The 15,817-nt window shown below is 44.6% G+C and overlaps 1 protein-coding gene across 1 annotated transcript in view; it reads right to left on the bottom strand.

Annotated features, from left to right (window-relative positions):
- Positions 1-9,626, bottom strand: part of LOC121275347 (protein MB21D2) — a 63,529-nt gene extending 53,903 nt beyond the window's left edge. The window contains exon 1 of the mRNA XM_041182853.1: positions 9,431-9,626. Coding sequence (XP_041038787.1) covers positions 9,431-9,626 — 196 coding nt within the window. The remainder of the gene's footprint in view (positions 1-9,430) is intronic.
- Between the last annotated feature and the right edge of the window lie 6,191 nt (positions 9,627-15,817).

Here is a 15,817-nt window from a genome sequence, read left to right as displayed (position 1 = left end):
AAGACAGGGAAGGCGGTAAAAGAGGAGGAGGTATTGCAATATTGATCAAGGAATCAATTACAGCAGTAAGGAGGGATGACATCTTAGAAGGCTCCTCAAATGAAGCCATATGGATAGAATTTAAAAACAAAAAAAGAGCAATCACTTTGCTGGGAGTGTATTTTGTCCCCCAAACAGTCAGAGAAAATTAGAAGAGCAGATATGTAGGCAAATTTCAGAGAAGTGTAAAAATAATAGGGGGGATTTCAACTTCCACAACATTAACTGGGTCAGTCACAGTGTGATAGGTTTAGAGGGAGTGGAATTCTTAAAATGCACCCAGGAATGCTTTTTAACCCAGTACGTAGAAGGTCCTACAAGAGAAGGGGCAGTCCTGGACTTAATTTTAGGGAACGAAGCCGGGCAAGTGGTAGAGGTATCAGTGGGGGAGCATTTTGCAGATGGTGATCATAACTCAAGCTTGTTATGGAAAAGGACAAGGCTGGGCCTGAAATCTGAGTTCTAAATTGGGGTAAGGCCGATTTTAATAAGATCAGATATGGCCAGAGTGGACTGGGAGCAGCTACTTTTAGGTAAATCTGCGTCAGAGCAGTGGGACTCATTCAAGAAGGAAATAAGGAGTGTGCAGGGCCAACATATTCCAGTAAAGACAAAGGGTGGGACCAACAAATCTAGGGAACCCTGGATGTCGAGGGATATACAGGATTGGATAAAGAGAAAAAGGGAGGCTTATGGCAGATACCGAGGGCTCAAAACAGCGGGAGCCCTAGAGGAGTATAGAATGTGTAGGGGGGGGACTTAAAAAGGAAATTGGGAAAGCAATAGAAGGGCATGAAAAAACATTAGATTTTCCTTTATTTTACTTGTCAAAGTTATTTTACAAGTACATTAAGAGTAAGAGGATAACTAGGGAAAGAGTAGGGCCCATTAAGGACCATAGCGGTAATTTGTGTGTGAAGCCGGAAGACGTAGGTAGGGTTCTAAATGAATACTTTTTGTCAGTGTTCACAAGTAAGATGGACTACATAGCTATGGAAATCAGGCAGAAAGACTGTGATACGATATAATTAAAGAAATTAGCATAGGAAGGGAAGAGGTCCTAAGTGGTCTGGCAGGCTTAAAAGTAGATAAATCTCCAGGCCTGGATGAAATATATCCCAGGCTGTTGAGTGAGGCAAGGGAAGAGATAGCAGGGGTGCTGGCGATAATTTTCAATACCTCTCTGGCCACAGGAGAGGTGCCAGAGGACTGGAGGACAGCCAATGTGGTACCGTTATTCAAGAAGGGAGGAAGGGGTAAACCAGGGAACTACAGGCCAATCAGTCTAACCTCAGTGATGGGGAAACTATTGGAAGCAATTCTGAGGGACAGAATGAATCTACACTTGGAGGGGCAAGAATTAAGAATAGTCAGCATGGCTTTGTTAAGGGGAGGTCATGTCTGACCAATTTGATTGAATTTTTTGAAGAGGTGACCAGGTGTGTAGATGAGACCAATGCATTTGACGTAGTCTACTTGGGCTTCAGCAAGGCTTTTGATAAGGTCCCGCATGGGAGACTGATAACGAAGATAAGAACCCATGATATCCAAGGCAAATTGGATCCGGAATTGGCTGAGTGGCAGGAAGCAGAGGGAGATGGTCAAGGGGTGTTTTTGTGACTGGATGCCTGTGTCCAGTGGGGTTCCACAGGGATCGGTTTTGGGTCCTTTGCCATTTGTTGTATCTATATAAACAATTTAGACTTGAACGTAGGAGGGTTGATCAGTAAGTTCGCAGATGGCACGAAAATTGGTGGGGTGGTAGTGAGGAGGATAGCCTTAGATGACAGGAGGATATAGATGGGCTGGTCAGATGGGCTGATCAGTGGCAAATGGAATTTAATCCAGATAAGTGTGAGGTGATGCACTTGGGCAGGACAAACACGATGAATGGTAGGACCCTGGCAAGTACCATGGAAACAGAGGGACCTTGGTGTGCATGTCCACCGGTCCCTTAAGGTAGCGGGACAGGTAGATAAGGTAGTTAAGAAGGAAAATGGGATACTTGCCTTTATTAGCCAAGGCATAGAATATAAGAACAGGCAGGTTATGCTGGAACTGTATAAAATGCTGGCTAGGCCACAGCTAGAGTATTACGTGCAGTTCTGGAATCTGGATTATAGGAAGAACGTGATTGCACTAGGGAGAGTGCAGAGGAGATTTACCAGGATGTTGCTTGGGCTGGAGAGTTTTAGTTATGAGGAGAGATTGGATAGACTGGGGTTATTTTCCTTGGAGCAGAGGAGATTGAGGGGGGGACATGATTGAAGTGTATAAAATTATGAGGGGCATAGATAGGGTAGACAGGAAGGAACTTTTCCCCTTGGTGGAGGGATCAATAACCAGGGGACAGAGATTTAAGGAAAGGGGCAGAAGGTTTAGAGGGGATGTGAGGAAGAATTTTTTCACCCAGAGTTGGTGGGAATCTGGAACTCACTGCCTGAAAGGGTGGTGGAGGCAGAAACCCTCATAATATTTAAGAAGTATTTGGATGTGCACTTGCGATGCCATGGCATACAAGACTAGGGGCCTAGTGCTGGAAAATGGGATTAGAATAGTTAGGTACTTGTTTGACCGGTGCAGGCTCAATGGGCCAAAGGGCTTTTTTCTGTGCTGTAGACCTTTATGACTCAATGAGTCTACGACTCTTATAAGGTCAGAAGTGGGGCTGCTGGCTGATGATTGCACAATGTTCAGCACCATTTGTGACTCCTCAGATACTGAAGCAGTCCATGTCCAAATGCAGCAAGACCTGGACAATATCCAGGCTTGGGCTGACAAATGGCAAGTAACATTCACACCACACAAGTGCTGGTCAATAACTATCTCCAACAAGAGAGAATCTGACCATCACTCCTTAAAGTTCAATGGCATTAGCTGGGGGTTACCATTGACCAGGAACTGAACTGAACTGGACTAGCCATATAAATACTGTGGCCAGAGGCTCGGAATCATGCGACGAGTAACTCACTTCCTGACTCCCAAAGCCTATCCATCTTCTACAAGGCACAAGTCAGGAGTGTGACGGAATACTGTCCACTTGCCTGGATGAGTGCAGCTCCCACAACACTCAAGAAGCTTGACACTGTCCAGGACAAAGTAGCCTCGATTGGCACCACATCCACGAACATTCAGTCCCTCTGCCACCGACACAGAGTAGCAGCAGCAGTGTGTGCCATCTACAAGATGTACTGCAGGAATTCACCAAGGCTCCTTAGACAGCACCTTCCAGACCCACGACCACTACCATGTTGAAGGACAAGGGCAGCAGACAGATGGGAACACCACCACCACCTGGAAGTCCCCCTCCAAGTCACTCACCATTCTGACTTGGAAATATATCACTGTTCCTTCACCATTGCTGGGTCAAAATCCTGGAACTCCCTTCCTAACAGCACTGTGGGTGTACCTACACCACATGGACTGCAACGGCTCAAGAAGGCAGCTCACCACCACCTTCTCAAGGGCAACTAGGGTTGGGCAATAAATACAGTTGACATTTCGAGTCCATATGACTTTTCATCAGAACTAAGGAAATAGAGAAATGAGGTGAAATATAAGCTGGTTGAGGGGGGTGGGACAGGTAGAGCTGGATAGAAGGCAAGTGAGAGGTGGAGGCAAAGAAGAGATTGCCAAAGATGTCATAGCAGGGGTAGGGGAATAGGACTAACTGGATTGTGCTACAAAGAGCCGGCATGCACTTAATGGGTGAAACGGTCTCCTCCTGTGCTGTAATGGCTATGTCTGATCTCAACCCCTCAATTCCATTCACCCAGCTTTGCTCCTCTAATTCTCTCCTCCCCCACCCCCACTCTACCCTGTAGTCCTGAAAGTTTATTTCCCTAAAACGCCAATCCAATTTCCTTTTCAAATCATTCATCACCTCTGCTTCCACCAGCCTCGTAGGCAGTGAGTTCCAGATCTTTTTTTTTAATTCATTCATGGGATGTGGGTGTCACTGGCTGGACCAGCTTTTATTGCCCATCCCGAGTTGCCCTTGAGAAAGTGGTGATGAGCTGCCTTCTTGAGCCGCTGCAGTCCATGTGGTGTAGGTACACCCACAGTGCTGTTAGGGAGGGAGTTCCAGGATTTTGACCCAGCAATTCAGTAACTCAGAGTGGCAAATAACTGTAAATCAATTTGGCAGAATTCCAGAGTTTGCAAGCAGACATGTGATGCAAATTGAATCAAATCTTTTGAAGTAACAGCACAATTCTGGGATTAAAGCAAAAAAACTGCGGATGCTGGAAATCGAAAACAAAAACAAAAATACCTGGAAAAACTCAACCTATCTGACAGCATCTGCGGAGAGGAACACAGTTAACGTTTTGAGTCCATGTGATGCTTCAGCAGAACTAAGGAAAAATAGAAAAGGGGTGAAATATAAGCTGGTTTAAGGAGGGGGTGGGACAAGAAGAGCTGGGTAGAGGGCCAGTGATAGATGGAGATAACAGACAAAAGGACAAAGAGGTGTTGAAGGTGGTGATATTAGTGAAAGGAATGTGCTAATTAAGGGTAGAAAGCAGGACGAGCAAGGTACAGATAGACCTAGTGGGGGTGGGGTGAAGGAATCGAAAAAGGCTAAAAGGTAGAGATAAAACAATGGATGGAAATACATTTAAAAATAATGGAAATAGGTGGGAAAAGAAAAATCTATATAAATTATTAGAAAAAACAAAAAGGGGGTGGGGATGGAGGAGAGAGCTCATGATCTAAAATTGTTGAATGCAATATTCAGTCCGGAAGGCTGTAAAATGCCTAGTCGGAAGATGAGGTGCTGTTCCTCTAGTTAGTGTTGAGCTTCACTGGAACAATGCAGCAGGCCAAGAACAAACATGTGGACATGAGAGCAGGGTGGAGTGTTGAAATGGCAAGCGACAGGGAGGTCTGGGTCATGCTTGCGGACAGACTGAAGGTGTTCTGCAAAGCGGTCACCCAGTTCTGCAAAGCGGTCACCCAGTCTGCGTTTGGTCTCTCAAATATAGAGGAAACCACATTGAAAGCAACGAATGCAGTAGACTAAATTGAGGAAAGTGCAAGTAAAATGCTGCTTCACTTGAAAGGAGTGTTAGGGCCCTTGGACGGTGAGGAGAGGGGAAGTGAAGGGGCAGGTGTTGCACCTTCTGCGGTTGCATGGGAAGGTGCTGTGGGAAGGGGTTGAGGCATAGGAGGTGATGGAGGAGTGGACCAGGATGTCCCAGAGGGAACGATCCCTGCGGAATGCCACCGGGGGAGGTGAAGGGAAGATGTGTTTGGTGGTGGCATCATGCTGGAGTTGGCGGAAGTGACGGAGGATGATCCTTTGAATGCGGAGGCTGGTGGGGTGATAAGTGAGGACAAGGGGGACCCTATCATGTTTCTGGGAGGGAGGAGAAGGCGTGAGGGCGGATGCGTGGGAGATGGGCCGGACACGGTTGAGGGCCCTGTCAACGACCGTGGGTGGAAAACCTCGGTTAAGGAAGAAGGAGGACATGTCAGAGGAACTGTTTTTGAAGGTAGCATCATCAGAACAGATGCGACGGAGGCGAAGGAACTGAGAGAATGGGATGGAGTCCTTACAGGAAGCGGGGTGTGAGGAGCTGTAGTCGAGATAGCTGTGGGAGTCGGTGGGTTTGTAATGGATATTGGTGGACAGTCTATCACCAGAGATTGAGACAGAGAGGTCAAGGAAGGGAAGGGAAAGTGTCAGAGATGGACCATGTGAAAATGATGGAGGGGTGGAAATTGGAAGCAAAATTAATAAAAATTTTCCAGCTCCAGACGAGAGCATGAAGCGGCACCAAAGTATTCATCGATGTAGCAGAGAAATAGTTGTGAGAGGGGGTCGGAGTAGGACTGGAACAAGGAATGTTCCACATACCCCATAAAGAGACAGGCATAGCTGGAGCCCATGCGGGTACCCATAGCCACACCTTTTATTTGGAGGAAGTGAGAGGAGTTGAAGGAGAAATTGTTCAGCGTGAGAACAAGTTCAGCCAGACGGAGGAGAGTAGTGGTGGATGGGTATGACTCGATAATGTAACCAAGGCCAAGTAGAGACAACAGACTTTGAAGGGAGGGGGGCTTTGGGGAAAAAGATTCACCATTATTCACAAAAAAAAGAATGATGCTCAGGGCTCCTACTCTTTGGCTGTTCTCAGTTATTCTTTTGGCAGCAGCAAATCCAGCATTGGAGGAATGACAAGCCCACACAGCATGACAGATTCTGATTGGATGCATTCTGTGTAGTCTCATCCAACGACCTGCCATCTCCTATCAACGTCTCTCTCCTCCCCCCACACCACCCCCCCCCCAATTTTCGTATTTTTATAATTGATAAAAACGTGTCCAATGGAAATGGAGGATGTCACTTATTGTTAATGCTCCCTTTGATTTTTCTCCCAGGGATTGTCTGAACAGCGTCCAGGGGGTTAATCTTTAGGTTAATGTAAAGGAGTTGACACCCGCAGCCAGAGCTGAATTAGCACCCAGGGCAGGAATGAGAGAGTTACTGCAGCACTCAGTTTGCAGCTGGAACAGCTCAATAACATCTCCCACTCACTGACCCACTGCTGCTGCATGCAGTCCCCACCACCTCCAAAAGGTGCCAGAATGATCATTCACATGAGATATCAATTCATATTTACAATTCCCTTTCCAGCGTTTCCCTCTCTCAAGGGAGCCGAGTGATGCCGGGGCTCAGTTCCACCTGCACTGCCTCCTGTCCAATAATCACCTTGGGTGGTATTTAGGGGAGGGAACGTCAAGAAAATTTCGGGATATTTGGAGCAGGGACCAAGGAAGACATTCCAGGAAAAGTGTGTGCGTGTTTGGGGGATGGGAAATAATGTACTCCCCTTTCTTAAAGCTCAAGTCTACGGACTGCAATTTAAGTAACAGTTCAACTGTGGGTGAGACTTTTGGTTCAACATTTGGTGAGACTTTAAACTGAAGCCCCATCTTCCCTCAAATGGATGTGATAGATCCCACAGTCACTACTTTGCAGAACAGCAGGGGAGTTCTCCCCAGCATCCTGGGTCACTACCTATCTCTTATGCAACATCACTGAAACAGATTATCTGCTCATTATCACATTGCTGTTTGTGGGAGCTTGCTGTGCATAAATTGGCTGCCACATTTCCTACATTAGGACAGCATCTACATTTCAACAAAAGCACTTTGGTAAGCCCTTCATCTGCTCTTTCCTAGTGACAAGAGCCTCAGTCTGTTCAATCTTTCTTGACTTTACCTTTAGACAGTGCTTTTCATAACCTAAGGACTTACCAAAGGGTTGATCTAATACATGTTTTTAAAATTAAGAGTTCGATCACATAAGGATAGAGAAGCTGTTGCCTCCTGTGGGCAAAAGCAGAACTAGGGGGCCATAAATATGACGCAGTTACTAGTAAATCCAATAGGGAATTCACAATAAGCCTCTTTGCCCAGAATGCAGAACTCACTACCACAGCAAATTATTGAGGTGAATAGTAATGGTACATTTACAGCGTAACTCTGGACACCAAATGGGAACTCAGCACCTACTCCATTATCTAATGGTGGATGTCCATTTGCTGAATCAGGCAGGAGAAGACATTCTGTGAATCACAGCTGTTTTATTGTTGAACTACAGTTCAGTACAAATACCAGGTTCCACTCTTCCCTTCAGGATCCTTTCCCTACCCAGAAGCAAACCCCCAAGCAAATTCCCCCCAATGGGGAAAAAACCCAGCTCTTACGTACAGGCTTCAATGAGCATCACCTGCTCTCAATTCACTCTGAAGCTTGTGCTGGTTTACTCTTAAAGGGACCTGCATTTCTAACATTGTCACTGTCCACTGGTGACATCACCGTTGCAATTTAAGGGGAAGCTGGGTACACATGAGGGTGAAAGGAATAGAAGGGTTTGCTGATAGGGCCAGATGAAGAAGGGTAGGAGGAGGAGGCTTGTGTGGAGCATAAACACCAGCATGGACTGGGCTGAATGGCCTGTATCTGTGCAATTCTATGTAACTGTACTTTTTTTTTAAAAAAGCACCTTGGGGGTTTTTTGTTGTTCACTATACTAAAAGCACTATTTATAATCAAAGTTGCTGTTGGATCAGGTGGTGGGGATGGGAGTTGAGAGCTCCTGCCTGTATGGCACAGTGTTATCTTGCCAGATGTGACTGTCACCCACTGAGCCATTAGCGCTGTGTTAATTCTGATGCAACACTGTCAGGAAATACAGTGACAATTTTGAGTTAAATTCAGCTTTCAACATAGAAAAATATGTTGAGCCACTTCAGGGGATGGATTCAATCAAACGGATACCTGGCCAAAGGTGAGAAACTGTTAAGATTTTACACAGTTGAAATCAAATTTATGTCTCACAGTTTACAAACTGCAGCTAGCAGACTGACTGACTTCTCTAACTTGCCTAATTTTGCACTGATACCGGTGTCAAGGAAACAGCTCAAATTCTTATGCTTAAACTATATTCCGCATCAAAGGCAGCAGCTTGATTTACTGGTACAAGACCCTGCACAAAGCAGAGGAGATAGGGGATGTCAGAATCACTCAACTTATAAGATGCATTCTGCATCCCCAAGGCACTTTGCAGAGACTAAATTAGGAAGTTACAACCAGCTGAGAGAAAGTTAAGTTTTTAAAAACCCAAAGACTGCAAGTGGAGTGCAAGACAGGGATTTGGGGGATTCTGTGCAGTAATGTCAGGAAATTAGAGAGTTCCAAGGATAGGAGATGAAGGAGTGGGACTTGAGGGAATGTCATTAGGAGGTAGAACCCGTGCAGGGTGTAACAGGATCTTAAGAGGGATGAGGAATAGTTACCCAATAGGATAATGCAATACAATCTTCCTTGGAGTGGGAATTTCTAAGTGGATGCATTAGTGAGACTCATCACTGATTTGTAAATCTAGATTATTGCCCTCCAGTCAATGTGGTGCCAGTGTGAACTGATTGGAAAGATAATCCTAGACTTAAAAAAAAAGAACACTTGGGAGCACAGACCCGGACACCAGTTTAAAACGTTAAGACGACAGCTTGGAGAGGAACAGGCACAATGAATTGAGAATTATTTTCTAGCACGCTGTCCATTGAAATTTAACTGTACAAGGTGGAATGAAATTTTGCAAAGTCTACGTTGCCGTTTTAAATAAAAACCGCTTCAGTTCTCAATCTCAACTGAGGTGGGTTTCTGAAGCTCCCGAGAGAAAAAAAAGATGCTGGAAAATTATCCACACACACACACACACACACACAGAGAGAGACGCCAATATAAAAATCGCAATTTGCAAAAAGAAAAAAAAAAAGTGACCTTTAAATATCACAGGCAGCGCTCGCTCGGCTCCGATCAGTTGCAGTACCAGTCGGAGCTGTACTTTGGGCTAAAGCTATGATACAGAATTACTTACCCAGCATGGAGAAAATGAAATCCTTGGCGGTGTGGATTTCCAGGGCTCTGTGATCGTCGTATTCCCGCTGATCCTGCTTGCTAAATTCCTGGATCAGCTTATTCAAGTCCTCGATCCTAGCCCCAGACCTGAAGTCCAGTTCCACCAGCGCTTTAGCCACACAAGGCTTGGTGCCTGTTCCGTTCATAGCCGCCATCTTCCAGCAATTTTTATGCAAACGGAGTGGGGGTGGGGGGCGGGGGGGGGGTGGGTGGTTGGAAGGAGAGAGAGAGAGAGAGAGAAAATATATATAAAAAAGCCAGGGGTGATTTCACAGACTGCCCTTTCTCTCTCTCTCTCTCTCTCTCTCTTTACCTCCTTCCTTTTTGATGTTGAGCTATTTCAGGTAGCAGTCAACCAGCCCTAGAGTGTGAAAAGCCTCCAGCCTGCGGGTCCTGTCCTGACCATGGTCTCTCTTCCGATGAATTAAATCGACCTGGGTATTGACAATTGAAACTGACCTCGAATCAACAAGCGTGTTACATTGTTGCGCCCGCTACTCTTAAAGCGACCCACCACCCCCTGAAATTCAACGCTTCCATTCGGTCTCACGTCTTGCCGTTCAGTTTGGGTGGGTTTTTTCTTCTCTCTCTCTCTCTAAAAGAAAAGGAGAAATCCCTCGGTTATGGAAGTTGTGTGTCTTTTTTTTTGTTGTTAAAACGTCTGGCGGGCGACATTGCAACAAGTGCTTCTCAATGAACTGCAACCCCATTTCTCTGGCAACATTGCAGCCTTTAAGTTTTTTTTTAAAAAGTTTTTTTTTTAAAAAAAAAGAACAGGACCAAGGGAAGTGGGGTTCGCGTGTATGAAATAATTGGGGTGCGGGGTATATTTCAGCCCCCATTCTCAAGCAGAACATATTGCATCATTCTCTTGCAAATTCTGGTTAATCGTTCTCAGGAGGTGGGTATCACTGCAAGACCAGCATTTATTGTCCAATCTCCAGTCAGTCTTACTGAATGGTTGTTCGCCGGCCTCTTCAGGAGTGGGGACTGGAGTCCTATACAGACCCAGATGCAGGGCCAAGGACAGCAGGTTGATAACGGGTGTTTGTTGTACAAAGCAAAGGGAATTTCTGTACAGGGTTGCCAACCCTCCAGGACTGGCCTGGAGTCCCCAGGAATTGGAAGATCAACCTCCAGGACACTGCTGTGTGCAACCCTGGAGAAAAATCATCGGCATGGTAGAAAATATTTCTTTTTGTGCCATTTTCTCTTTACCAGATATAAAAATGTTGAAAATGGGGAGAAAAGGCTGTTTGGCTGACAGTCAAGCATCATCCAATTGGGCAATGAGTCTTTTTGCTTTCCAATTGGTGTAGGAGGGCAGAAGGTCAGGAGGATGGATGTGTTAGGCCGACTAATGGCTGGAGCATGGAGGCAAGTCATGTGATGAAACCTCCAGAAATACATTTAATCACAGTTGGCAACCCTATTTCTATAGCACCTTTCACCACCTGAGACACTGTAAAGAGCTTTACAGGTAGTGAAGTACTTTTAAAGTGTTATAATGCAGGAAACACAGTATCTGATTTGCGCACAGCAAGCTCCCACAAACATCAGTGTGATAATGACCTGATCATTTGTTTAATTATAGTGATGTTGGTTCAGGGATAAATATTGGTCCTGGACACCAGGGAGAACTTCCCTGTTTTGTTTTTAAATGGGTCCATGGGATCTTTTATGTCCACTTTTAAAAATAAAGTTCATGGGATGTGGGAGTCGCTGGCTGGGTCAGCATTTATTGCCCATCCCTAATTGCCCTTGGGAAAGTGGTGGTGAGCTGCTTTCTTGAACCGCTGCAGTCCCTGTGGTGTAGGTACACCCACAGTGCTGTTAGGGGGGGAGTTCCAGGATTTTGACCCAATGATGAAGAAGGAATGGAGATACATTTCCAGGTCAAGGTGACAAATGGGGCCTCAGTTTAAACAGCTCATCAGAAATACTTGTCCCGCTGGAACTGAGCCCTCTCACCAGCAATGGTTCTATTGTGTTGAAACCTGAATAATGTCACATTTAAAACACAATGGGGTTGAAATCGATCTTGGGCACTGTGCAAAATGGACAATAACCAAACCGCAGCCTGTTTAACTCCCCAAAATCCAGCAATCTAAAAGGAGCAGCCCATTTATTCTCACCCAATTTACACTCTTATACCCTACGTGTTGTCAGGAAAGGCTCAGGGAATGTCGGTGACCTTCTCCAGCTCCTATTTCTCGTACAGAGTTAGTTTGGGGAAGAATGGACAAAGAAAAGCTGTTGCCATTAGTTGATGGGTACAAGGTCTGGGGGACACAGATTTAAGGTTTTGGGCAAGAGTGACAGGGCAAGTGAGAGGAAAAACCTCTTTTAAGCAGCGAGTTGTAATGACTTGGAACTCACTGCCTAGGAGGGTGGTGGAAGTAGAGACAATCAATGATTTTAAAAGAAATCAGGCAGGCACTTCCGGGAAATGAACTTACAGGGCTACAGGGATAGAGTGGGGGAAGGAAGTAGAGAGGGTTTTAAACTGAATAGTGGGGGTAAAGGATCAAGCTTGGGAAGACATGGTAAACCAAAGAGTAGAGACAAGGGCAAGAGAGACAGGTATTAATATGGAAAATGATAAACAGACCGTGACAGGAACAGACAGAGAGTACAAATCTAGAGTAAATCAGATCAGGCTAGGCACTACAAAAATAATAAAAGGACAAAACTAAAGGCTCTGTATCTAAATGCACATAGCATTCAAAACAAAAACAGATGAACTGATAACACAAATAGAAATAAATAAGTACAATCTGATAGCCATTACAGAGACATGGCTACAGGATGATAAAGATTGAGACCTGAATATTAAAGGGTATGTGACATTTAGAAAGGAAGTAAGTTAGGAAAAGTTAATTAATGATGGCATTAGCACATGGGAGAAGGATGATCTAAGTTCAGGAAACCGGATGTAGAAATGATTTGGGTTGAGATGGGAAATAATAAAGGCAGGAGTCACTTGTGGGAGTGGTGTAAAGGTCCTTTAATTGTAACTACAGAGTAGGACAGAGTATAAAAGAAGAGATAATGGGAGCTTGCCAGAAAGGTACAGCAGTAATCATCGGGGATTTTAACCCATCTATAGACTGACAAAATCAGATGGGTAAAGGTAGCATAGAGGAGGGGTTCATTTTGGGGTAGTTTCTTAGAATGTCCTGGAGCCAAGCAGAATGCAGGCTATACTAGACCTGGTAATGAGCAACGCGATAGGGTTAATAGATAGCCTCCTAGTGAATGCACCCTTAGGTAGCAGCGATCATAATATGATTGAATTTTGCATTCATTTTGAGGGAGAAATGAATGCACCCAAGACTAGTATTTTAAACTTAAATAAGGACAATTATGAGGGCATGAAAGCAGAGCTAGCTGAAGTGAACTGGCAAATGAGGCTAAGGGATAGGTCAATAGAGATTCAGTGGCGGACATTTCAAGGGATATTCCAGAATACACAGAATATATATAATCCAATGAGAAAGAAAAATCCCATGGGGAGGGCCCACTATCCGTGGTTAACTAAAAAAGTTAACAATAGTATCAAACTTAAAGAAAAAGTGTTTAATTCCACAAAGATGAGTGGCAGGTCAGAAGGTTGGAAAGAATATAAAGAACTGCAAAGGGTGACAAAAAGATTGATGATAGGGAAAAATTAGAGTATGAGAAAGCTACCTAGTAATATAAAGATGGATAGTAAGAGTTTCTATAGATATTTAAATAAGAAAAGCGTTGGTCCTATAAAGACGGCGTCTGGGGACTTGATAATGGAAAGTAGGAAGATGGCAGATGAATTAAACAGATGTTTTGCTTCAGCCTTCACTATAGAGGACACAAGTAACATCCTGGAAATAGCTGTAAATCAGGAAATGGAAGGGGGAAGGAACTCAGGAAAATTACAATCACCAGGGAAGTGGCATTGAGCAAATAGTTGGAGCTGCGGGGCTGACAAATCCCCAGGTCCAGATGGACTTCACCCTAAGGCCTTGAAAGAAGTGGCCAGTGAGATAGTTGATGCACTGGTTTTAATTTTTCCAAAATTCCCTAGGATAGGATGTTCAGCTCAGCATGCAGGCACACGCCCAACACACACACAAGTGTGAAATAGCACACGATGACATCGGGCGAGCATCCCAACCTCATTGCGCACTCGTACGAGAGTCAGCAGCGTGCCCACCCACATTTAAGAGGACTATTAAGCAACTGATCAATTAATCAAATTGGCTTTTTCGCTGCCCATCTAACCTTACAGCTGGTGGGTGGGCAAATAGTCCAGGCGGCCTTTGCATTTTTTGTGAAACCTCATCCATGGGCGGGATGAGATTTCCAACAGCGAGTAAAGATTCAATAAAAAATTTTAAAACTCATTTTCTATATGGGTCACATGTGGGGACATTTTCCTTATTTTTGAAATCTTTATTTTTCAGGTTAAAAATCTTCAGCTCCCTGAGGCAACACTGTGCCTTCAGGGAGCTTTCACTAAGCGCACCCCCATGCATGCGCACACTTCCCACGCTCGCCCTCCTCCCCCCCCACAATTCCAGCAGCACTGAGGTTATCTGCATGCATTTCACGCTGGCTGGCCGCTAATTGGCTAGCCAGCAAGAAATCATAGTCGGGTCCCGATCGCAGGCAGTGGATCTTTGTGTGGCCGCTCCTGGGCCCGTCTGCCTGACAAGGGGAAAATCCTGCCCCTAGATTCGGGGAAGGTTCCATTAGATTGGAAAATAGCAAATGGAACTCCTTTATTCAAAAAGGGAGGGAGACAGAAAGCAGGAAAGTATAGGCCAGTTAGCCTAACATCTGTCATAAGGAAAATGTTGGAAGCTATTATTAAAGATGTTATGGCAGGGTACGTAGAAAAATTCATGGTAATCAGGCAGAGTCTACATGGTTTTGTGAAAGGGAAATCATGTTTAACCAACGTATTGGAGTTCTTTGAGGAGCTAACGTGCTGTGGATAAAGAGGAACTGGGTGGATGTACTGCACTTAGATTTCCAGAAGGTATTTCATAAAGTGCCACATCAAAGTTCATAACTGCGGAAAATAAAAGATCATAGTATAAGGGGATAACATATTGGCATGGATAGAAGATTGGTGGGCTAACAGGAAGCAGAGTTGGCATAAATATATCTTTTTCAGGTTGGCAGGATGTGACAAGTGGTGTTTAGTTCTGGGGCCTCAACGTTTTACAATTTATATAAATGGCTTGGATGAAGGGACTGAACGAATGGTTGCTAAATTTGCTGATGACACAAAGATAGGTTGGGGAGTGAATTGTGAAGAGGACATAAGGATGCTACAAAGTGAGTAGATAGGTCAGGTAAGTGAGCAAAGATCTGCCAAATAGAGTATAATGTGGGCAAGTGTGAAATTATTCATTTTGGCAGGAAGAATAAAAAAGAAGCTTATTATCTAAACGGTGAGAGATTGCAGAGTTCAGAGATTCAGAGGGATCTGGGTGTCCTAGTGCATGAATCATAAAAGGCTAGTATGCAGATACAGCAGGTAATTAGCAAAGCTAATGGAAGGTTATCATTTATTGTGAGGGGAATTGAAAAATAGTAGGGAGGTCATGTTTCAGTTGTACAGGGAATTGGTGAGACCACATCTGGAGTATTGTGTACAGTACTGGTCTCCTTATTTAAAAAAAAGATGTAATTGCATTAGAAACAGTTCAGAGAAGGTTTACCAGACTAATACCAGGAATGGTCGGGTTGTCTTATTAGGAAAGGTTGGACAGGTTAGGCTTGTATCCGCCGGAGTTTAGAAAAGTAAGAGGTGACTTGATTGAAACAAGAAAGATCCTGAGGGGTCTTGACAGGGTGGATGTGGAGAGGGTGTTTCCTCTTGTGGGAAAATCTGGAACTAGGAATCACGGCTTAAAAATAAGGGGTCGCGCATTTAAGACAGAGATGAGAAGAATTTTTTTCTCTCAGAGGGATGAGAGTCTTTGGAACTCTCTTCCTCAAAAGGCAGTGGAGGCAGAGTCTTTGAATATTTTTAAGGCAGAGCTAGATAGATTCTTGTTTAACAAGGGGGCTGAAAGGTTACCTGGGGTAGGAAGGAGTGTGGAGTTGAGGTTACGTTCAGATCAGTCATGATCTTATTGAACAGGAGAGCAGGCTCAAGGGGCCGAGTGGCCTACTCCTGCTTCTAATTCATATGCCCATTGTCACCATTATTGAGACTAGCTTTCAATTCCAATTTCAATTCTTTAAATTAGATTTAAGTTCCACCAGCTGCCATGGTGGGATTTGAACCCATGTCCCCAGCGTATTAGCCTGTGGCTCTGGATCAATGGTCCAGTTACATTAGCATTGCACCACC

The sequence above is a fragment of the Carcharodon carcharias genome, chromosome 2, assembly GCF_017639515.1.
Source record: "Carcharodon carcharias isolate sCarCar2 chromosome 2, sCarCar2.pri, whole genome shotgun sequence".
NCBI lineage: Eukaryota > Metazoa > Chordata > Chondrichthyes > Lamniformes > Lamnidae > Carcharodon > Carcharodon carcharias.
Note: the sequence above shows the minus strand (reverse complement) of the source record. Positions and strands in the feature narration are given on the sequence as shown.